General features: G+C 42.8%; 2 protein-coding genes across 3 annotated transcripts; both read left to right on the top strand.

The window, feature by feature from the left end:
* Positions 1-21: 21 nt before the first annotated feature.
* Positions 22-3,403, top strand: LOC131235985 (uncharacterized). 2 transcript variants are annotated; one of them, XM_058233091.1, is made up of 5 exons: positions 22-1,483; positions 1,673-1,775; positions 1,869-1,984; positions 2,553-2,657; positions 3,132-3,403. In XM_058233091.1, exons 2-5 carry the CDS (start codon positions 1,728-1,730, stop codon positions 3,346-3,348), a joined length of 486 nt encoding a protein of 161 aa, XP_058089074.1. In that variant the 5' UTR covers positions 22-1,483; positions 1,673-1,727; the 3' UTR covers positions 3,349-3,403. The 2 variants fall into 2 exon arrangements, with proteins under 2 accessions (XP_058089074.1, XP_058089073.1); XM_058233090.1 differs by having other exon boundaries at positions 22-1,775.
* Positions 3,404-16,024: 12,621 nt separating this feature from the next.
* On the top strand, positions 16,025-17,161 carry LOC131235980 (F-box protein At3g07870-like). The gene has a single exon (XM_058233085.1). The coding sequence runs from the start codon at positions 16,025-16,027 to the stop codon at positions 17,159-17,161; it is 1,137 nt and encodes a 378-aa protein (XP_058089068.1).
* The last annotated feature ends 6,015 nt before the right edge of the window (positions 17,162-23,176 follow it).

Genomic DNA, 23,176 nt, shown 5'->3' with positions numbered 1-23,176 from the left:
AGGGCAGGCATGGTATGGAGCATTCTCTCTCTCTTTTTTTTTTTTCTTTTTTTTTTTTTTTTTTAAATATGTGGAAACCGGTTTTAATTTTGTTGGTTTGCATTCTTCCCTGTTTTGAATTAGTTTCAAATGTATTCAATTAGAAAAAGACAGTTTTAGAAGCTTAGACATGGATCTGAGATGAGTGTGTGTACAAGGTAGCTCATGTCGTGTGCATGAGCTGCCTTGCATGCAAATGTGTGTACAAGGTAGCTCATGTGCATGCTAAGCCTACATGGATCTGAGACGGTTTTAGTTGAGCTTTGCTAAGCCTACATGTGTGTACAAGGTAGCTTATGTGCATGCATGCATTTGCCAGTGTGGGATGAGATCCAATCCATTCATTAGAGCACTACCACTGTAGATGTTCTTGCGTAAGAATCAGGTTGGTCCTCCTGGTTGAAGCTTTTTTTACTATCCAACTGCTTTGAAAACTGCGGTCCACCTATTGATTGAACCAGATTTGTTTTCATGCAAAAGCATCTACATGGTCAAACCCACTTGAGACGGTTTGGATATTACACCAGTACACTCTGTTGAGAGTCTTGAGACACAATGTCGTGTGCATGAGCTACCTTGCATGCAAATGTGGGCTTTGCAAGTCAATCCACAAAATGATTCTCTGTTAAGATTTTTTTAAAAGAAAAGTCATGATAGAAAAGACACAATTCCATACCTCCATAAATCCTTGGATTTTTGGGTCAAATCCAAATCTTCCCAAGTCAATCCACAAAATGATTCTCTGTCAAGATTAAAAAAAAAATAAAAAAAGCTATGCCCTTGCAGCCATTGTATTAAATGCTCCTCAAATCCATGGCTTCATTACCAAACAGTGGATTTCCTTGTTTTTTTCCTTGTACTGATTGATTTAATAAGAATTTCCTTCATCCTACAAATCAATCATCTGTCACTATGGGTTGGAAATTTCTTAGTAGCTTATAAGGTTTCTTGATGTGGAATGATTTGTAAAAGTTTACCATTGCAGTGTGAATTTGTCATTGCTTGAAATTTGAATCTCTAGTGCTTTAGATGAAAAATGCTACGAAAGTAGTCTTTTGTTTTGCTAATTCTTCTATTCTGAGGTTGGCACCATTTTCTGGTAGGTACTAGAAGATGTCTGATGCTGAGGATATTCCAATCTGGGGTACTTTTTGTCCATGAGGTCCATTGTTCAATGGTTTTGGGATCACTGAAGCATGTGCCCCACTTGTGCAAACTGAACATATTGTACAAGCTCTCAGCTTAAGCATTGTATAATACCTCTTAGTTAAACCAATGACCAGGAGATTCCTCAACATGATATGCTCTATTGCCCTGATTTGATAGTTCAAAAGGATGAAGAGGTTGATGGAAATGTTTCTAATAGAGTTAAAGAGTTGGGTGGGTGGGTGGGGAGGAGATGTGCCTCTATAGTGTTGGGGTTGCATGCTAATGAAACATGAAGGTAGATTTTTTGTTCTACTCATTTCTCTTTCATTAGTAGGTGTATTTCTTTTCCGATAGGTCAGTGGTAGAGCTCTGTAGCTATTTTCTCTAGATAGTTACAATAGCTCGATGGAGGTAATGTTATCTTATCTTGCCATGTTTTATTTGTTTAATCGATTTGTCACTTTCTTTTCGATTTGCAAACAAGGTGGGTTGCATTGGGCGACGTGGTTGAGAAGACTGTTGAGAGGAGGCAGAAGAGGATGATCAAGAACAGGGAGTCTGCTGCTCAATCAGGGGCCAGGAAGCAGGTGGGCCTGTAAAATCAGGTTGCTTGTTTTGAAAATCAATTATTTCCATTTTCTTTTTTTTTAAGACTGAGAATTTATTCCTCATTGTGGCAGGCATACAGGAACAAGCTGGAGAACAAGGTTTCACATCTGGAAGAAGAGAATGAAAGGCTCAAGAAGCAGAAGGTGTTTGCCTATAATGAGAAGGATGTTAACTACAGATGGACAAGGTATATATGCTACTCTGAGATCTCATTTCCAGTGATGTAGTTCTTGAATTGTCTACGCTCTTTTACTTCTTGAATTGTTTCATTGTTCACATCATTTGATGTTTTTTTCTTTTTAATTATATTGATGTACTTTATAATGTTTTTTTGTCCTTCTCTTGTGTAATATATTTGTGCTCTGGGTTTTTATTTCGATGTTTTTTAGCTCATGGGTTTTCTTATTTTCTTTTTCTTTTTCTTTTTTGATGGAGCTTTTTTCTTGTTTGTTTTCATTTATTAAATTGTTAATCCTCAATTCGCTATGTTGTATTGATGGGTTTCTTCCTTCTATGCATTTTATGATTTATTCTTCTGTAATGATGGGTTTTAGCTCGTGGTTTTTCTTTTGAAACTAATTACCATTCTCAGTCTTTTGAACCCTGTCCATTGCCAGCCTCAGTCACCAACAGATACAGAATAGTGGAAGAAGTATATATGAAAAGTTCTTGTGGTTTGAATGGATTTGAAGGCCTGGAAGTGTTGTTTAGATGATACTAACTGTTGCTTTGTTTGCATTGTCTACTTTGTGTAGTGCGACTTACATCCTAAAATGGGCCACATATAATCAGAATCCTTCCTGTCCTCAGTGCAAGCATCTGTTTCAGTTTCTTAGTGTTCATCGATCACCAGATGGAAGGTATATGATGGCCCTGTTTGTTAAGTAAAAATGGAAACTATAGCTATCACACATTATACTTGTTACAGAAATATGCAGGGGTCAAATGCACCTTATTTTCTAGCCAATTGAATTCATTTATCAATCCAACCAGAACTGGCCAATTGAATGCCACCTCATGGATGGGCCCAAGCTAAAAAAATTGCAATAATCAGGAATATTTTAACCATTCCATCTGTATACCCTTTTTTCCCTTATGAGTCATGATCGAAATGGTTTCTCAGCCCTCAAAAAGGGTGAATGATGGGATGTGTATAAACTTTTAGAGTTTTAGTTTGTGCCTCATCCAAGACGTGGCCTAGTGATTGGGCAGTCTTGGTCAATCGCCATGTGCACCAATCCACGGTTTGTAGGATTGGTGCTGATTTAATGAATAGTACCTGATATTTACAAACTCCTAAACTGAATTGAGATGTTCCGATCCTGGCTGTACAGTATTCACGATTGCATGTTCGAGGAGAGTGTTTGTCTGCTCATTAGAGCCACTTGGTTTGTGCCTCTACCATTGGAGGCTCAGGAAGAATCCTCCTATAAACAAGAAGCTATCTATCAGTATGAGGATGAGGAGGATGACGATCTGGATGATAAAGTTTACTTTGGCAGCTCCTCAAGCCTTCGTATCGGTAACCATAGGTGTTTTATACCTCTTTAGTATCTGGATGACGATCTGGATGAATTTTGCCCCTTTTTTTGCAATTAATTGATTGAATGAAGGATTGTAATTGATTCATTATTGAATGAATGAATGATTATGCAGGTGGTAATTGAATGAATGAATGATTACACAGGTGGTAATTGAATGAATGAATGATTATACTTTTTTTAAATGTAGGCAATAGCCATGGATATTGACCGTAGCTGAGAATCTGACAACCATAACTATCATTATATCCAGCTTATTGCTACGGATCCAGCACTACTTTTAGCTACAAATACTATCCGTAGCTGTTTGTACTTTTCGCTACAGAAATAGTTGCTACGGATTATATCTATAGCTATTGTAATCTATGGGTATGGATTAAATTCGTAGCTATAGGTTTTAGACTTATTGTTACGGCACCTACGACTACAGTCGTGCTACGGACTAAAACTGTAGCTATAGGCCTTTAGCTACAGCTTTAATCTACAGGCTTTGCCCAGTTTTCTAGTAGTAGCTCAATGTAAGAAGCATCCTCATGAACCTCTAGCGGCTACCAATCATTGTGGACGCCAGACAACTGAGATGGCAAGGCAAGCCGATAGGCCACGACGCCAACGCGCCCAGTGATCTCGAAAGGTCCTATAAATCTCGGGGCAAGCTTGCTCTTCGCTCCAAATCGAACTACGCCCTTCATGGGCGAGACCTTGAGATACACTCTGTCCCCAACGGCGAACTCCAAGATATGACGCCAGCGATCAGCAAAACTCTTCTACCGGCTCTGAGCTGTGCGCATCTTCTGTCTGATGATATCGATAGCCTCTGACGTCTGCTGCACAAGCTCGGGACCTAAAAGACGCCGCTCTCCGACCTTGGTCCAACAACTCGGAGATCTGCACGGTCTGCCATATAATGCCTCAAAAGGAGTCATGTCAATGGTTGCCTGATAACTGTTGTTGTATGCGAACTCAACCAATTACAGATGCTCATCTCATCTACCCTCGAAGTCAATCACGTAGGCCTGAAGCATGTCCTCAAGGATTTGATTGACCCTCTCGGTCTGGCCATCGGTCTGCGGATGGTACGCGGTGCTGAGCTGCAAAACAAACCCCATCGCTTTCTGAAAGCTCCTCCAAAACTCAGACGTGAACCTCGGGTCTCGGTCAGAAATGATCGAGGCTGGAATGCCGTGCAGTCTCACAATCTCCTCGATGAATAACCTCATAAACCGGTCCAAAGGCCAAGTCGCACAAATAGCAAGAAAATGTGTCGACTTCTTCAGACGATCAACGATGACCCAGATGGTGTCGTGACCGCGCTGAGTCCTTGGCAAGCCCATGATAAAATCTATCGACACATGCTCCCACTTCCACGTCGGGACGCTCAATGACTGTAATGGACTAGGGGGTCTCTTATGATCGGCCTTGACACACTAGCATGTGTCACACTCGGCCACAAAACTGGCGATCTAACGCTTCATCCCCGCTCAAAAATACTGTCGCCTCATGTCATGATACATCTTCATCGAGCCAGAGTGGATAGAAAACCACAATCGATGTGCCTCGGTCATAAGATCTCTGTGCAACTCAGGAATATCTGGGACATACAATCGGCCTCTGAAGCGAAGTCCACCATCAAAACCAATCTACCAATCTGTCTGACTCTTAGATGCTGCCTCTGCTCGGTAATCCTGTAATGACTCATCTGCCTGTTGAGCCTCGATCACCCTAGCGACAAAAGAGGGTTGAATCAAAAGGTTCGATAGCTGAACGATAGAAGATTGAAGACCAAAATCGAAGTCATACTCTGCTATATCCTCAAGCATCCTCCACTCCTGAATCATCATGTGTGCAACCATGCCTCGTGGCTAACGGCTGAGGGCATTCGTCACCACATTCGCCTTGCCTGGGTGGTACTGAAAATCAAAATCATAGTCCTTCAGGAGCTCCATCTAACACATCTGCCTCATGTTCAGCTCGGACTGAGAGAATAGATACTTCAAGCTCTTGTGGTCGGAGAAGAGTTCGAACCTCGAACCTGACCCCATAGAGATAATGTCTCCACACCTTCAATGCGAAGACGACTGCTGCTAGCTCCAAATCATGCATGGGGTAGTTTAGCTCATGGACCTTGAGCTGACAAGATACGAAGGTTACAAGCCTATCGTGCTGCATCAAGACAGCACCTAAACCAATACGTAAGGCATCGGTAAATACAACAAATCCATCACTCTCAGAGGAAAGAGTGAGGATAGGAGCGGATGTCAGACGATCCTTCAGCTTCACGAATGCCTGCTCATATGCGTCGGTCCAAACAAAATCTACGCCCTTTCGAGTCAACCTGGTCAACAGGGCTACAATATGGGAGAAGCCCTCAATGAAACACCGATAGTATCCCGTTAAACCAAGGAAACTACGGATCTCGGACGCAGTCGTAGACTGGCCCCATTGACGCACTGCCTCAACCTTCGAGGGGTCCACTGTGACACCCTCCCTCGTCACCATGTGACCGAGGAACTTCACCTCCTCCTGCCAAAACTCACACTTCTCCAACTTCGCATATAGCTGGTAGGCATTGAGGGTCTACAATGCGATCTCTAGATGCTACATATGGTCCTCACGGGTCCTTGAATATATCAAAATGTCGTCGATGAAGACCACAACAAACTGATCAAGATACGGATGGAAGACCTCGTTCATCAACTGCATGAAGACCGCGGGTACATTGGTCAATCCGAAGGACATGACCTGAAACTCAAAATGACCATAACGCGTCCTAAAAGCTGTCTTCGGGATGTCCTCCTCTTGGACCTGAATTTGATGATAACTGGAATGCAGGTCAATCTCCGAAAAGAACTGTGTACTCTACAGCTGGTTAAACAAATCATCTATCCTCGAGAGCGGGTACTTGTTCTTGATCGTGACCCGGTTGAGCTCGCGGTAATCCACACAGAGCGTCAACGAGCCATCTTTCTTTCTGACGAATAGTACCGGTGCCCCCCACGGAGAATTGCTCGGACGAATGAATCCCAACTCAGTCTACTTGTCTAATTCCCGTTACAGCTTACGCAACTCCATCGGTGTTATACGGTACGGGGCCTTCGATATAGGCGTGGTACCGGGCACAAGATCGATCTGGAACTCAATATGTCAGGGCGGCGACAATCCTGGAATCTCCTGGAACATGTTCGGGAAATCACAAACAATCGGCCACTGATCAATACAAGCGGCAACAGGCTCCTCAAAGGCGTAGGACATCAAGCAAGACAATAGCTCTCCTCGGGGTTCTGCAACGAACTGAAACTGCGGTAAGCCTAGTATGCAGAATGTGACTTCCTCGCAGAACAGTCCAAGATGGTGTGGTACTCGGCAAGCCAATTCATGCCCAAGATAACGTCAAAGTCTGACATCGGCAACACGTACAAGTTGGCGGGCAAGAAAATCTCTCCCACTAACACAGGGCAAGATGAACAGAAGCCGCCCAATACTGCGGTCTTGCCCAAGGGTGTCGATACAGTCAATCCCTCACTAGCAAACTCTGTCAGTAACCCAGTCGATTGGTAAAAATCCTCAGACATGAATGAGTGCGAAGCACCGAAATCAAATAACACTCGAGCGATGCATGAAGAGACTGGAAGTATACCCTCAACAACTCCTTTGGAGGTCTGCGGATCCTGCTGAGCCGTGTAGAACCTAGCCTGAGCTGGCTAGGGAGGTGCATTTTCCCTCTAAGGTCTCTAGTGCTGCTGCTGCCTCTGCGACGACCTGTACTGTTGTCTCTGCTGCTACTGGGACCTCGCTGGCTGAGGTGGCTACGGTCGCTGCTGCACTGGAGGTTGCTGCTGCGGTCGCTGTTATGCCGGAGACTGTTGTGGCCCTCTCGGCTACTGCAGATGAGGGCGGGGGCACTCAGACATGCGGTGCCCTGTCCCACCACATCCATAATGGGGCCCTGAAAATGGTTGTTGGGGTGGCGCTGGAGGTGCTGCTGGTGCTCTAGCAGGTGGGTGGCTCCTTTACCTCTGTGGCAGTCGATGCTGCTGGGAGCTACTAGAGGGGGTTTGCCTCTTCTGGCCTCTCCTTTGATCTCGATCGCTCTGTGAACTGGACCACTCAGTCTCGTAAATCTGAGCCCTCCACACTACCGCCTGAAAAGTTGAGAGCACATGCCCAATAACACGGCCTCAAAGACCGTAATGTAAGTTGTTCTTGAAACGGCGAGCCTTGCGCCCCTTGTTATCGACCAAATACAGCGCAAACCTCGATAGAGCCACAAAACGGGCTGCATACTGCACCACGGACATGTCCCCCTGTACCAAGGTCTTGAACTCTAGTGCTCTCTGACGACAAATGTGGTCGGGGAAGTACTGCTGCTCAAATCGATCAACGAAATCCTCCCATGTCCAAACATAATCAGGCCCTGCAACACGGGTAATGGAGGTCCACTAATGCTCGGCCTCTCCCTAGAGAAGAAACACACCCAATCGGACTCGCTGCTGGGTCGTACATGTCATAGTATCAAGAATCTTCTCCGCATCGGAGCGTCATCTCTTGGCTACAGTTGGATCTGGCTCGCCCTAGAAACGCGGAGGATCGAGTTGTCTGAACTCTTGAAGAAGGGCGCTCACGCTCTCCTACTCTGCCTGCGCTAGTGAAACAACTGGGCACCTGCTCTGTTCCTGAAGCGCAGCCATCACAGCCTGCAATATCTATTGTAACTGGAGGCGCTCACAAGTACGGTCGGATCCGTACCGGTCTCAGGTGGAGGAATGACATCCTCAGGCGGGGGAGCAGGGATCTCAGGGGGTGGAACGGGAACCGCAGGTGGCAAAGCAGGAGCATCGGGTGGTGGAGCAGGGTTCGCTCGGGTCGCTCTCCTGTTCGGCATGTCCTATAGGAAGAATAAGGACGTTAATCAACCTTGGGAATCGCACGTTAGAGAATTCAATCGGAAGGTTACACATTCATAACCTAATCATCCTAAACTCATAGGAAACATGTGATGTTGTTCTCGGTTATTCCTAAGTTATGCTCTTATACCAACTTCTGTCACGCTACGAACTCAGAAATCGGGCTCATAAAATTTTCGATTGCCGAATCCGGTGCCAACAACCTCCGTAGAACTCCATTCTCGGCTCCTGACACCCATACACTAGGTTCCGATCCTGGGACCCTACAAGGAGGATTTCAAATATGATTTTGTTTCAGTATAAGCATAACCATAAGCATAACCCACGAACAATAACCACAAGAACACCATCATAAAATCTACTATGATCAAAACTTTAAGTACAGTGCATATGAAGGGAAATACAAGATAATGATAACAATAGAAACTCCTAAAGCTCGACTGCACGCTCCAACTGTGGCGAAACTACGGCTGCGTCCTGATGTCACCTGCATGCATCAATCGTGCATAAGCTTATAGAAAGCTTAGAGGGCGGTGTAAGTGTGTGCGCAATATGAGCGTGCACAGAGTGCAATGTCAGAGTAATGTGGAATCATGCTGATGAGTACATGAACGCAATCAGCCGTACTAAGGCTATGCGGTGCAAACATGAAAGTTGTCGGCCATACCAAGGTCATGCGATGCGAAATGTAACTCATGCATGCCAATCTTCATACATATGTCAATGCAACTCCTCACAAGAGCATCAAATATCAGTACGGTTCTCATTCTGGATAATCACCGGGGTCTAGTACACTCCAAATGGCACTGCCCCTTTCCTAAGCGCACAGTCCAAGTGAGCGTAAGAAACCTCACTATCTGCCTGGCCAATAGTCTACCAATATCTATCTGGCACGTCGATAGAGGACCATTCACGAGCTGGTCAAACTCAGGCTAACAATGCCCCCTATCCTCAGGTGAGTAAGGCCACACCCCTTTCCAACAGACCACGACACAGTGGGAGGCGTGGCTTCCTGGTATCCGACCCTCGTGTTCTCGTATATCCACTCGGTCTCGACGTTGGAGTCATCCTCTTGTACCATCGGGTTTAGAAATTTTCACCCAGGGACATCTATGGCGCCCTGATGCTTATTAACAATATTTTTGGTGTCCGATCCTACCATCCACGATAATCCTGTGGAGGTTATAGCCCTAATGTCACTAGAGCGTATAGTAATCATGTCATACAAATGCGAAGTGCATGAATCACACTATCAGCCGTGCAACAATCCTGCGCGTACCGGGCTAATGAAGGGCAACTCCGCCTATCAGGGGGCCCATAAACAATCTTCCCCAAGGCATATGCTATGATCAGTCACTCCTCATATCAAAGCATACATATGATGCGTATGAGCATGAATAATGGAACTATACTAAACATGTTATGTGGTGATGGATTATGTTCATAACGAAGATGGGCCTAGATGGCCTACACACAATAAGTATGGGCTTAAAAATGGGCCCTAGTGAGAGTTATAATGCAGACATTTAACCAACATTATTTTTATAATGTGGACGTCAAACCATCATTACTCCCAAGGCATGGCCCGCCATAAACTTCATTACATAAACCATGGTAGAATCACACATTGTAATGGCCCTTATGTACATCCCGTTGGGCCTCGACCCAAAGGCTCCAAATTCATCAAATGGACCGCATCACATATGCCTCATATATATACAGTTGGGCCTCAACATCGGGTCTCATATATCACATTGGGCCTAATCAAATGGGCCGAAACAATGGGTCGAATCAACAGGGCCAAGTCGAATGGGCCGAGTCAAATACATCAAATGGGCTGCATCATGTGGGCCTCATATATATTAAAGTAGGCCTCAACAACGTACCTCATACACATCAAGGTGGGCCTCAACAACATACTCAAAAAGAGTCATATTGAAGGATCATTTGGACCATATCCCAAGTAACAATGGAGATAATTTTTACTATTTAAACAATTCACAAGGGCCCACCATAAGGTTTATTTCCCACCTAATCTAATCCTAAGGTCTTAAGGACCTGGATTAAGAGGGAAAAACAAATATCGTATTGGTCTAAACCCTGTAGTCCAAGGGTTTTAATGGTGGACGTTCAAACCCACTGTGTCCTGAAATGTGGTCCACCTGATCCTAGATTTGTCTTATTTTTAGTTCCAAGCCTTAAAATGAGCTTTCAAAATGGTTGGACGATTTGGATGCAACACATGCATCATGGTGGGTCCCATAAGGATGGACGGTATAAATAAAGCAGGTGGGACCCACAAACTTGGTGATGCCACTACAGTAGCTATGTAGTGAGGTACACCAGCCGTCCCACCTCCCCATGTGTGGGGAGGTGTGGTATACAATGCATACATCAGTGGGTCCCACGTGGGGCCCACCATAACGCTTATCTTCCATCCAACATGTTGATAAGGTCACATGGACCAGAATGAAAAGGAAAAATAAATTTCTTGATGATCCAAAACTCCTGGACCAAAAAAAAGGGTTCCAATGGTAAACATTTAATCATCACTGTTTCCTGTGATGTGGGCCACCTGGGTTATGTACACCGCTGATTTTTGGGGTGGCCAGCTGCCCTGAGGGGGGCCCACCAAATGCAAGGTGTTGATGTTCAACGCACATCACGTGGGGCCCATGGCCATGGGTCCCAGCCCACCACGGCAACGCAGGACGTTGCTGCGTCCAGAGGACAGTCAGCAACAGCCCCTGCTACTGCCTAAAAATTTATTTATTTATTTATTATTGAAGATTTTGATAGGTGGGGCCCACATCAAAGGAATCCAGTCCGTCGGCTGGGTTCCTTGGCTCGTGGCGGGTCTAACAAGCCCAATATTGGGTATGTTTCGGTGTGTAGAAAGGTTAAAGTGGATTTTAACGGTGAAATCTATTGTTTTCTATGTTATGGCCTGCCAGATAATCAGATTGGTTTCATTTTTTGGCTCCATGCCTAAAATGAGCTGAGAAATGGAATGGACGACGTGGATTTGATCTGTACATCAAGGTGGGGCGTACATGAGTGGTCCACCCAAAAGCTTAAATATAATATATATTTTACTCTTATTTTTTATTTTTTGTTAGCTGTTAGTACACGCACTCCATGTTAGCCACACCCTGTCCAACGTCCAGGGACGCTGGACGGCATGGATATAACATAAGCATCATGGAGGGTCCTACATGTACATGGCCCACGTTTCATCAAGGTGGGTCCCACCTGATGGTTCTGACATTTGTGTTTTCTCACCATCCAAGCCCACTGGATGGCCTAGACAAAACAGATGGACGACGTCGATAAAACACATCCATCATGGTGGGTCCACGATCGGTGTGGATCTAGTGGGCCACGCCCATTACAAAAGAGAGAGAGAGAGAGAGAAAGGGATCTGTGAGAAGGGGAGGGACCCCGCCACTATGGGCCCTCCCAAAATACAAAGCGTACATCAAGATGGGTCCCACCATATGTGAGCCCTCAAATAACAAAATTGATGGTTAGATCACCCACCTATTGCACTCCTCCTAGATCCCTTGGACTCCTATTCTCCTTGCCTTCACTTTTGATGGTGGTTGATGGAGTTTTGATGGTGGGGATGAGAGGTGAGAGGGTAGGAAAAGTGGGCCACACTTGGCTTTGGGAGAGAGAGGGCTTGGACGTGGGATGTTTGTTGCTTGGGAGATTTTTTTTTTTAGAAATGAGGAAGAGAGAGAAGTGATGGGTGAAAAGGGATGGGGTGTGGTGTGATGGGTGGAGTGATGGGGTTGAAAGAAAGGGATGGGTGGAGAGAGAGAGAGAGAGTTGACTTTGGGAATGGGAAGGGATGAGTTGTTGTACTTGGGGTATGGAGTGTACTTGACATTGATTGATTGATTGATTGATTGATGGGACATGTTGTAGAGATTCCCTCAAAATTCACAACGTGCAGTGTTTTCCTCGAAATGAATGCGGGCCCACATCTTCTGACCTAGGTATCGGATTGGTGTGCGAGTCGTGGCATTGGAACCCCGACGACAGCGTGGTCGTAAAGATACAAGTTTCAGGTTGAGTCGACTCGGCTTAGGATCGCGCGCAAACATCGGATACGGGTCGAGGGTTACCGAAATTCGACCGGAAGGACACGGAAGCCTACGGAACAGTACGGTCTAAGATACGGGTCTTACAAGTTGATCATTGCTTACTACCACTTGTAATAGAAAAAGATTGTATTTGAATTCCACGCCATACTCCTCAGCCACAATGTCCACATATGTTGTGGTATTGATGTGTTGCATTGTCTCGATGACTAACGGGATGAATTTATTCGAATGCTCAAACTGATAACCCAGGAACTCTCCGACGTCATTGTTGTCTTCGATTTCGATTGGAGGCATTGATTCGTTAGTGCAAGGATTCAATACTTTCATCTTAATATCACAATCTTCTGGTTTGCTCTTAATAATCTTGTAAATTCTAGAGCGAAGCTCCTCTTACGTAGTCTCGAGACGTAACGTAATTTATTTTGAAGTTCCACCCGTGTACAAGTATCGCTTGTTTTCAAATTCTAACTCCCCGCCAAAAGAGCACATGATTCTCATAGCCATTATCTGAAAACTAATAAAATGACACATTATCAGTTAATCGTAAAACAATGGAAGCTTTCTATAAGACAAAACTCGATTAAATAATGAAGGACCGACAACTCAGTTTCTATTATAGATAAGGATGATAAAGAGCTTAAGGAAATAAACAGTAAGCTACGCGTTTATATTCCAAATAAACAACTAGATCTTATACGGATTAGGCCTTCGTCGTTAACGAATGATTTGAAGTGGTGCTAGTTTAATTTTGTTTGTGACGCTATCTATCATGACATTGAGTGAGGGAAGCTTTATTAGTTTGAGCGGGGCACACATGACATTTAGCAGGGCAAACTAAAAATTGAGTGGGCCAAACTAGAAATTCAGTGGAGCAAACATGAAATTCAGCGGGGGTAACATGAAATTCAGCGGGGCACACATGAAATTTAGCGGGGCAAACTAGAAATTGAATGGGAAAAACATGAAATACAGCGGGGCAAACATGAAAATCAACGGGGCAAACAAGAAATTGAGCGGGGCAAACTGAAAATTGAGCGAGGCAAATATGAAATTCAGCGGGGGTAACATGAAATTTAGCGGGGCACATATGAAATTTAGCGGGGCAAACTGGAAATTGAACGAGGAAAACATGAAATTTAACGGGGTAAACATGAAAATCAGTGGAGTAAATCATCAATTTGAGTGGGGCAAACAAGAAATTTAGCGGGGCAAACTGAAAATTGAGGGGGGCAAACATGAAATTCAGCGGGGGTAACATGAAATTCAGCAGGGCACACATGAAATTTAGCGGGGCAAACTGGAAATTGAACAGGGAAAACATGAAATTCAGCGGGGCAAACATGAAAATCAACGGGGCAAATGATCAATTTGAGAGGGGCAAACAAGAAATTCAGCAGGGCAAACAAAAAATTGAGAAGGGCAAACATGAAATTCAGCGAGACAAATCATCAATTTGAGCGGGGCAAACAAGAAATTCAGCGGGGTAAACTGAAAATTGAGCAAGGCAAACATGAAATTCAGTGGGGTAACATGAAATTGAGAAGGGCAGACATGAAATTCAGCGGGGCAAACTGAAGATTAAGCGGGGCAAACATGAAATTCAGCGGGGCAAACAAGAAATTGAGTGGGGCAAACTGGAAATTGAGTGGGGCAAAGATGAAATTCAGCAGGGGAAACATCAAATTCAGCAGGGGGAAAAATCAAACTCAGCGGGGCAAACTAGAAAATCAGTGGGGCAAACATGAAATTAAGCGGGGCAAAAATGAAATTCAGTGGGGCAAACTAGAAATTGAGCAGGGGAAACCTAAAATTGAGAGGGGTAAACATGAAAATTGAGCGGGGCAAACCAGAAATTGAGCGAGGCAAACTAGAAAATTCAGCGGGGAAATCCAAAACATCAGCGGGGCAAGCATGAGAACGGGGCAAACTAAAAATTGAGCGGGACAAACTATAAATTCAGCTCTGTGAGCATAGTATGATATCGAACTGGGCAAACGATAAATCGAGCGCGCATAGCATGATATTGATGTGGGCAAATGATATTTCCAGCGAGCATAGTGTGTTATCGAGTTAGACAAACATTAAATTAAGTGAGCATAGTATGATATTGAGTGGGGCAAACATTAAATCGAGTGAGCCTTGCATGATATTGAATGAGCGAACTGAAAATTGAGCGAGCATAGGATAATATTGAGCTGGACAAACATTAAATCAAGCGGGCATACCATGATATTGAGCTGGGCAAACATTAAATTGTGCAAGCCTTGCATGAAATTTATCGAGGCAAACATTAAATTGACCTTATCTACCATGAAATTAAGCTGGGCAAACATTAAATTGAACGATCCTAGCATGAAATTGAGGAGGGCAAACATGAAATTCAGCGAGCCTAGCATGAGATCAAGTGAGCCCTAATATGTAATTGAGTGAGCTTCGAATTGAATTGAGCGAGTTTGACATGGATTTAATCGATCAACGCATACTCTAATGCATGAAATTGACTAAGCCTAACACATGGAATTGATGGAACTTCGCATGCAATGCAATTGTACGAGCATAGCGTTTTTTTTAAAGATTTGTACCTCTGACTACCGCAGTACCAGTCAAATGCAGGTTGAAGAGAGGTGCTTTGGTGTAAGGGAATACTTTGAACCTTTTCAAGGAGATGCAACTAGTTCATGGGATTTCACGTAACCCTAGCCAAGATGAAAAATGGCAAATGTACAATGATGATATCTAGATGGATATCTATATGATTCACAGAGATTCCGGGGTCAAGAAAGTGAGAAGAAAACCCTCCGTATGTCGGCTGTTCATTGCGAGAGAGAGTAAGGCAGTTATTTTAAGAAGGAAGCAACTGTTTTTTTATTAAGGGGAGTGAAGCAGCATGGAAAAAGGAGGGGTATTTTCATCCTTATTATGGCTGTCCAGAGGTGGAGGTCTAAGTTTGCAAGTAAAGTTTGTTTTGCATTTAAAAACCATTGGATAAAAGGTGAGGTTTAAAGTCGTAAATTTCTCAATGGATAACTCAATGGATAACTACGAATCTCAGCCAAAACCAACCATATAGAAGCCTTTTGTCTTTTATTACCAGGAGCGGATTAGGTGCGGTCCCAGCCCTACCCAAGACGGTACGGCCCTTACTGCGGGGCCCACCTTGATGTATGTATTCTATATCCACTCCGTACATCCGTTTTTAAATATAATTTTAGAGAAATATAAGAAAATTAAGCATAAAATTCTCAGCTCAAAAACACTATAGGAAACAATTGAGACGAATGTGCTACCATTAAAAACTTCCTAGCGCCCGCCATAATGTTTTGGTAATATTTATTTTCCATCCAACCTGTCTATAAGTCCACATAAACCTTTTTGGAGGTAAAAAACAAATATCATCTTGATCCAAAACTTTTGTGGCCCATTAATGATAAATCACTACTGTTTCCGATACTATGGTCCACTCAAGAATTTAATACTCTTCAATTTTTTGATAATTGTGTAAAATGACCTTTCAAAACGGATGGACGGTGTGGATATATAATAAATACATCAATGTGGGCCCCACAACAATGACGCACCGTCTTGGCTGTACCCGGGGCCGCACTTAATCCGCCTGTTTCGTACCCTCTCATCACCTGCTAAAATGTCAGCTACAACCCTATCGAGTCCAAACATGGCAGAGAAAGCCTCTTTCCTCAGCAATACAAATGAAGAAAATGGAAATAAGAAGGAGAAGCTGGAGTCGGCCCCATACCTTTGTGATGACGTCATCTTCAACATCCTCCTCAGGGTCCCACCTGAATCACTACCCAAACTAAGGTTAGTATGCAAGAACTGGTACAACGTCATATCTGACCCACTTTTCATCGACGCCCATCTCCATCGATCAGAGCCTGGATTTATCTTCCAAAAACGAATTTCAAGATCAAAATACAAGACCCATTTCATGGAAATCAAAGAAGGTGAGATAAAAGTCCATGATCTAGACTTGCATTGCCCAGGCCGTATATGTGCTAGCTGCAACGGTCTTATTTTGCTTGAAAGCATGCGCAGTCTATATGTTATTAATCCAATTTCAAATCAGAGGATCATGCTCCCTCCTTCCGATTTATCTTTTAAGTATCCGCTCTCATATGAAATCTACGGTTTTGGGTTCAATTCAATTACCAAAGAATACAAAGTAGTCCATGTTTGTGAATACGAGAAAAGAAAAACCCCAATCCCTCTTGGATGTGAGGTTACGACCGTTGGTTCGGATTCTTGGAGAGAGATCGACGGTCCATTTTTTGGGCTAACCGAATTACGTATTCCAATCTCAGCAAGTGGGATTTTGCATTGGGCAATTGGGATGGATTACATAGTTTCAATGGATGTGGGCAATGAGAAGTTCCACAAGACTCCATTTCCCAATTGTAGCAGGAGAAGTTACCATTTTCTTGAATTCGGTGAGTCTCTATCTTTCGCGAACCGCGAATCCCTGGCCCAATTCGATGTGTGGATCTTGAAGGATTTATATAGTGGAGAATGGATTAAACAGCTTAGCATTGGTGTGGATTGTTTGCGTTGGGGCGGGTCGCTCGATCGGGTTCTTCTTATTGCTAGTTTTAGGAATGGTGAGGTTATAATCTTTGAGCGCCTTGGTATGGACATTGGTGGATTCTACTTATACGATTTCAAGCTAGAGCGGATAATCAAATTCGATGGGAGCTGCGGCATTCAGCTGATTGAGATGGATACATTGCCGGCTCTGGTTCATGTCAATAGTCTAGTCTCATGCCAACCTCGCAACAATCACAGATACTTTGAGTAACTAAATCAGCTTTAATATCCCAGATTAGTTTATATGATGTTTGACAGAATAATTGTAATATGTCTATTGAAATATATACTCTAGCTGAAAAATGAGGAAACATCCCAACTTCGGGAGAGTCACAAATTATATAAGGATCACGAATGAGTGACTTATCAATGCTTTTTAACCATTTGTTTTAATGGCTAATGTTTGGACAGCTCGGATCATTTCATTGATGTGATTTAATTGTTGCAGTTAATAATTGGTTGATTTTGGGTATCATTAGTTTGCCACATATGCAATGGATTAGCAGCCTGGCAACACCTTTGTTATATATGCCTTGTCTTTAAAAAGGAGCTTGAAAAGGCATTTCTCTTATATTATACTGAGATTTTAAAGCATACCAAAAATGTATATTTTGAGTATTTCCAATTTGTTTACATCTAACTACACATAACCAAACAATGGATTTGGAGTAAAACCCCCGTAAATCTTCTCAAATGCATTCAAATACAAATGGCCCTTTGGCATTTTCCAACTCCTTTTTTTCCCTCTTATGTTGTTGCAAACAGTTTTGAGATTTTAGGGGAGGTTAAGCTTGACCTACAATGCCACGTGTGGGGCCCACCATGATGTTTACATGGCATCTAATCTGTCCATCTTGTGCTCCTCCCTCGTGTCATCATTGGGACTGAAAATCAGGTTAACCCATAACTCAGGTGGGCCACACCATAATAGGATGGGGACCTCCACCATCAAAAGCCTTCCTAAAATATTGTATGTGGGGCAACTTTGCTTTGTATACGCAATCCAATCCATTTAGAAGATGCCCCACTAGGATGAATGAATGCACCAGAAGTCGAATGCCAGAAATCATGCTATGTCAAAACTCTGGTGGGCCACAACATGTGGTGATTTTGGAGGTTCTAGTCGTGATTTTACATGGTGTCGCACACCTGAAATTTGAATGGAAAACATGAGCGGACACATGATGGATAGATTGATTTCATGAGCATTTCATGGTGGGCCCCACACAGACGTGGTTTAAGCTTAAGCTACAAGCTTGTACTGGATCCAATCTCATCATGTGCGGTTCACCGGATTTTGTAATGTTTGCAGCCTTATACATGGATATCTCACTTCGGTTTCTTGGAATGTTTACTCTGGCTATATTCAGAGGAGAGAGTTTAGTGATCAAAGGGTCCACACTCAAAGGATCATTGGTTAGACATCCAGTTGTGTGATATCCAAAACGTTGGTGTGATGGGCTCGCCTCGAGTGGGCCATTCACCAAAAACCCCAACTTGAAGATTCTATCTGCAGAATATTTGGCCTTTTAGTGGTTGAATTGGAACTGTCATGGTGTGGCCCATGATTTCAATGGTTTGGATCATTAAAAATGGACCCCACTTGTAAGAAATGAAAATGGAGTGAATCGTGCGTGTCCAATCTCTCACATGGAACATTGCATAATATCTCCTCAGAGCATGGCCAACCCTATCAATGCACCTACTGGCCTGATCGCACAGTTGAATGTGTAACTGGGTCCCAACCATCCAAGTCACGGACTCCACTATGGTTGGAGTATGGAGCCTCACAAATGCAACTGTACTTGTGTGGCCTGAAGTCCCCAAATCTGACCATTGATCAGATGGGCCCACTATCATTGGGGTCGCCAAACATCTCCCAACGGGGAGATTTTAACTTTGATCTTGACCTATTTAACGTTGGAAGTGAATAGGAGTGGCAATCCATTTCCAAACAGGCCTAGAATTCTAAAACCCGACCTCACAATCCATTTCCTTGTGGCTCAACCTGACCCACTCAAAATTCATTAAACCCATTGAGTTGGGCTAAACTGACCTGACCCAAAGGATAGAGAGATTTGGACGTGGATTTCCTACAGATGCTTTTCACAGGAAGTTCTTGCGCTGGAAAGTTAGGTGGGCCCACCTTAATGTTTGTTAGAAATCCACCGAGTTCATTCATATTATGAGCTCATTTTAGTGCATGCAACAAAAAAAAAAATGAGTTGGAACCAAGACTCTAGTGGACCACAAGAGAGGAAAAAGTAGGGAAAGAAATGCCTACCATTGAAATCTTTTTGGGCTCCACCTTGATGTTTTATATGCCATTCAAACCATTTATAAAGTCATTGCCACGGGGATGAAGGGGATGTGGATTTCCTGCAAAAGGCTTTATTTGGAAGTTCTTGTGCTAGAAACCTAGGTGAGGCCACATGTTTTTGAAAAATCCATCCCATCTATCCATTTTGTGAGCTCATTTTAAAACATGGGGCAAAAAATTGAGCTGGATCCCATACTCAAGTGGGTCGAAAATGTGAGAATTGAATGTCGATAGTTGAGATATTTGTGGGGCCTCATAAGTTTTGAATTAAGATAATATTTTTGTTTTCAATTCATAATAGATTTCTCACAAACATCAGGGTGGCCTGTAAATAATACAAAAGTCACCTCATCCATAAGTAAATATTCGAGAAGGTGTGTTGTGCACGTAAGAGCCTGTAACTATTGGGGTTACGTCCGTGCTAAAGTTCATAAGATCTTCAAATGGATAAGGATGCATTCAAAAAAGGCCAAGCACAATCAAGTAAATGTAAGGATGCATTCAAAAAAGGCCAAGCACAATCAAGTAAATGTAACCGATTACTTTATAGTTAGCAATGTGAGAAAGCATCACGTAGGCAATGGATATTCTCATGACTTCAACAAAAGGTCTATAAATAATTGAAAAGAACATAGAAGAAATGATACATGATCAATCGTTCAAAGCCGAACACATCAATTCTAGTGCAAAGCTACTAATACCGTCACCTGAGACATTTAGCTTAGCTTCTTCCATCGCTCAACAATCATGGAATTCTTAGTCTAGGATTAGTTTAGTATGTTCCTACCTTAAGCTAGATCGACTTAGTGATAGCGAGTAATCGTAATTTCCTTCCATCTACGCTCATGTGTCGAATTTAAATGAAAATTATAACTCTAGGAATCATCCACCTATGCTCACACGTTGTGTCGATAATGGCTTGTAATTTCAACATTACTCAGTCTTCGCTCATCAGCACTCTGCTCAACGAAACATCCTGTTGTTCTCAATTAGGTTGGTGATTCTGTTTGTAGTGGTAAGTCTCACTTTTTCACATTCATCTTCATTTCATTTCTGTTCAATCAAACAATTGTTGTATTTTCGAAAATTCTTGATTTTCTAGGCAAAAAAAGAACTAATCAGAAAATATCTCCAGCCTCTGTAAATTTAAATTCTCTTATATCACATTCATCAATTGACCCAATAAATGGCAATTCACACATTCGACCCTGCACTGCTTGATCTTGGTGTATCTTGACACCAAGATCGATGGCTTTGGTTTTAATTGGACCCAATTGACTATGGCAAACTCACATATTTCACACGGTTACCACAAGACTGAATTTTAGACCAACACTAATAATATATAGTTACCACATATATATTAAACATATCACATGCTAACATTAATAAAAGCCACGTGACTGGACATGTATTAAAAAAGCTCTGTCCGTGTACAACTTTGGTCATGCCCTTGATTATGCTAGCAAAATTACCCAAAAAAAAAAATAAAAGCACATGTAGAATACATACTGACATTAGAACTACCATAAAAAGAATGCAATAGCACATTGATATTCTCAATGCAGCGACTGGCTACTGGATGATGTTCTGCGAGCCCCACCACAATGTTTGGAAACGGATTGGCTGCTCCCCATGACACCAGCCATGGCTGATGGTCAGTGCTCCGTGGCCCCACCATGATGTATGTGTTTCATCCATGCCGTCCATATGTTTTTAAAGATCATTTTACATAAAAGACCAAAAATGAGGTATATCCCAGTCTCAAGTGGACCACATTACAGGAAACAGTGTTGAATGAACGTCGACCATTAAAAACATTTTGGGGGTCATAAAAGTCTTGGATCAAGCTGATTTTTTGTTTTTTCCATTCATCTGGGCTTGTATGACCTATCCAACAGATTGGATGTCAAATAAACAGTACAGTGGACCTTAGGAGGATTTTAATGGTGGATATCCAATCACTATTGTTTTCATGTGGTGTGGACTACTTGAGATTTATATCCACTAATATTTGGAATTAAGCCATAAAATGATCTTTAAAAATGGATGACCGGAATGGATGAAACACATACATCATGATAGGGCCCACAGAGCACCGACCACCAGCCACAGGGCTGGTGGCAGGGGTGAGTAGCCAATCCGTTTCCGTTTTATAGACTCTGTTCTTCCATTTTGCCAGCACAGTTTAGGAAATAATCCCAAAAAAGTACACATGTCCTGTGGTGTGGTCCACCTGAGTTTAGATCTGCTTCATATTTTTAATCCTTAACCAAAATGGGCGGTCAAAATGGATGTACGGCGTGGATGTAAGGTACATGCATCAAGAGCGCTCCTGGGGACAATGGATGCTTACGGTTGACTTACACGTGGAAAAAAGTATACATATGCGAGACTGTAGACCCTCAGCAGGCGATCCCGATTGTGTTGATGTCTGAAAACATTGGCTCATACGATCATCAGGTGGGCCCCGTTAACACAGAATTTGGACTTGATGTTAAATCTGTGGGGACCGACGTGATGTATGTCTTATCCACACCGTCCATGCATTTTATCGGCTAATTTTAGGATGTTATTCCAAAATTGAAGAATATCAAGAGTAAGTGGACCACACCACATGAAACAGTTTGGATTTAACGTCTATTGTTAAAAATTTCCTGGAGCTATAAAAATTTTGAATGAAGCTGATATTTATGTTTTGCCTTTAATCCAACTCTCCGTGACCTTACTAAAATGTTGGACGACAAATAAACATTACTGTGGGCCCTTGGAAGATTTCAACTGTAGATGTTATTATTCCCATTATTTCCTGAGGTGTGGTCTACTTGAGTTTTGGATGTTCTTTAATTTTTTTTATTCATTCCCTAAAATCCGCTAGTAAAACAGATATACGGCGTGGATAAGTCATATCACACACCATGTGATTGGCCCAAGCTCCATGAGGCCCACCAGCATGCATGTGTTTTATCCATACTCTTCATCCCTTTTGAAAGCTCATTTAAGGGCATGAGACAAAAAATGATGCAGATCCAAAGTTGAAATAGACCACACCACATAAAACAATAGGGTATTGAATACCCACCCATGGTTGAGAACTTCATAGGGCCTCAAGTTTTGGGTCAAGCTTGTATCTATGATTTCCCTCCTTATGAACGGGTTGTATAGCAAATAAAACATCACAGTAGGCCTTGTAGGTTTTCAACGGTGGGGTGGGTATTCAATACCCCATTGTTTTATGTAGTGTGGTCCACTTAAGCTTTGGATCTCATCATTTTTAGGCTCGTGTTAAAAAATGAGTAATCAAAACGGATGGACAGAATGGATAAACACATACATTATTTTTGTGGGCCCCACAGATCTTGGGCCACGACGTGCCACGAGGATATTCCTGTGGCGGGTGATGCTGGCAATCCGCTCAGTAGGCTTTTATGGTACTGAGTAAACTCTATGGGGCCCACCGTGAATGTGTGTGGTTTTTCCACGCCGTCCATCCGCTTTTTCCAGCTCCTTTTAGGGTCTGTTTGGGCGGTGCGATTAGAAGGGATTAGGTGGGATGGGATTCAAAAAAGATAATTATTACCCATGGCAGGGATTGTCCCCTAATACCATGGGATAAAATTAATGCCACGCTTTGTTGATAATACGGTGGTATATTGAATGAATATACCCACCATCATTTGAAATTACTAAGAATAACACACGTGTTATATCTAAACCATTCATTTGTTTTGTAACCTCATTTTATGACATGGGTCTAAAAATAAGATAAGTCCAAAACTTATGTGGCCCCAATGAAGTTTTCAACGGTAAGTATTCAATCCCTGTTGCTTTCTATGGTGGGGTCTCCTTGAGCTTTAGATTTACCTGATTTTTTGGCCCATGCTTTAAAATAATCTCGATAAATGG

Source organism: Magnolia sinica, unplaced genomic scaffold, assembly GCF_029962835.1.
Source record: "Magnolia sinica isolate HGM2019 unplaced genomic scaffold, MsV1 ctg100, whole genome shotgun sequence".
Lineage (NCBI taxonomy): Eukaryota > Viridiplantae > Streptophyta > Magnoliopsida > Magnoliales > Magnoliaceae > Magnolia > Magnolia sinica.
Note: the sequence above shows the minus strand (reverse complement) of the source record. Positions and strands in the feature narration are given on the sequence as shown.

Bases quoted from the DNA above. Each gene is read 5' to 3' on its own strand.
- LOC131235985 (XM_058233091.1), top strand. From the start codon at position 1,728: ATGATCAAGAACAGGGAGTCTGCTGCTCAATCAGGGGCCAGGAAGCAG. The intron at 1,985-2,552 runs GTATATATGCTA...TACTTTGTGTAG, and splicing joins GTTAACTACAGATGGACAAG to TGCGACTTACATCCTAAAAT. The intron at 2,658-3,131 runs GTATATGATGGC...CTGGCTGTACAG, and splicing joins CATCGATCACCAGATGGAAG to TATTCACGATTGCATGTTCG.
- LOC131235980 (XM_058233085.1), top strand. From the start codon at position 16,025: ATGGCAGAGAAAGCCTCTTTCCTCAGCAATACAAATGAAGAAAATGGA.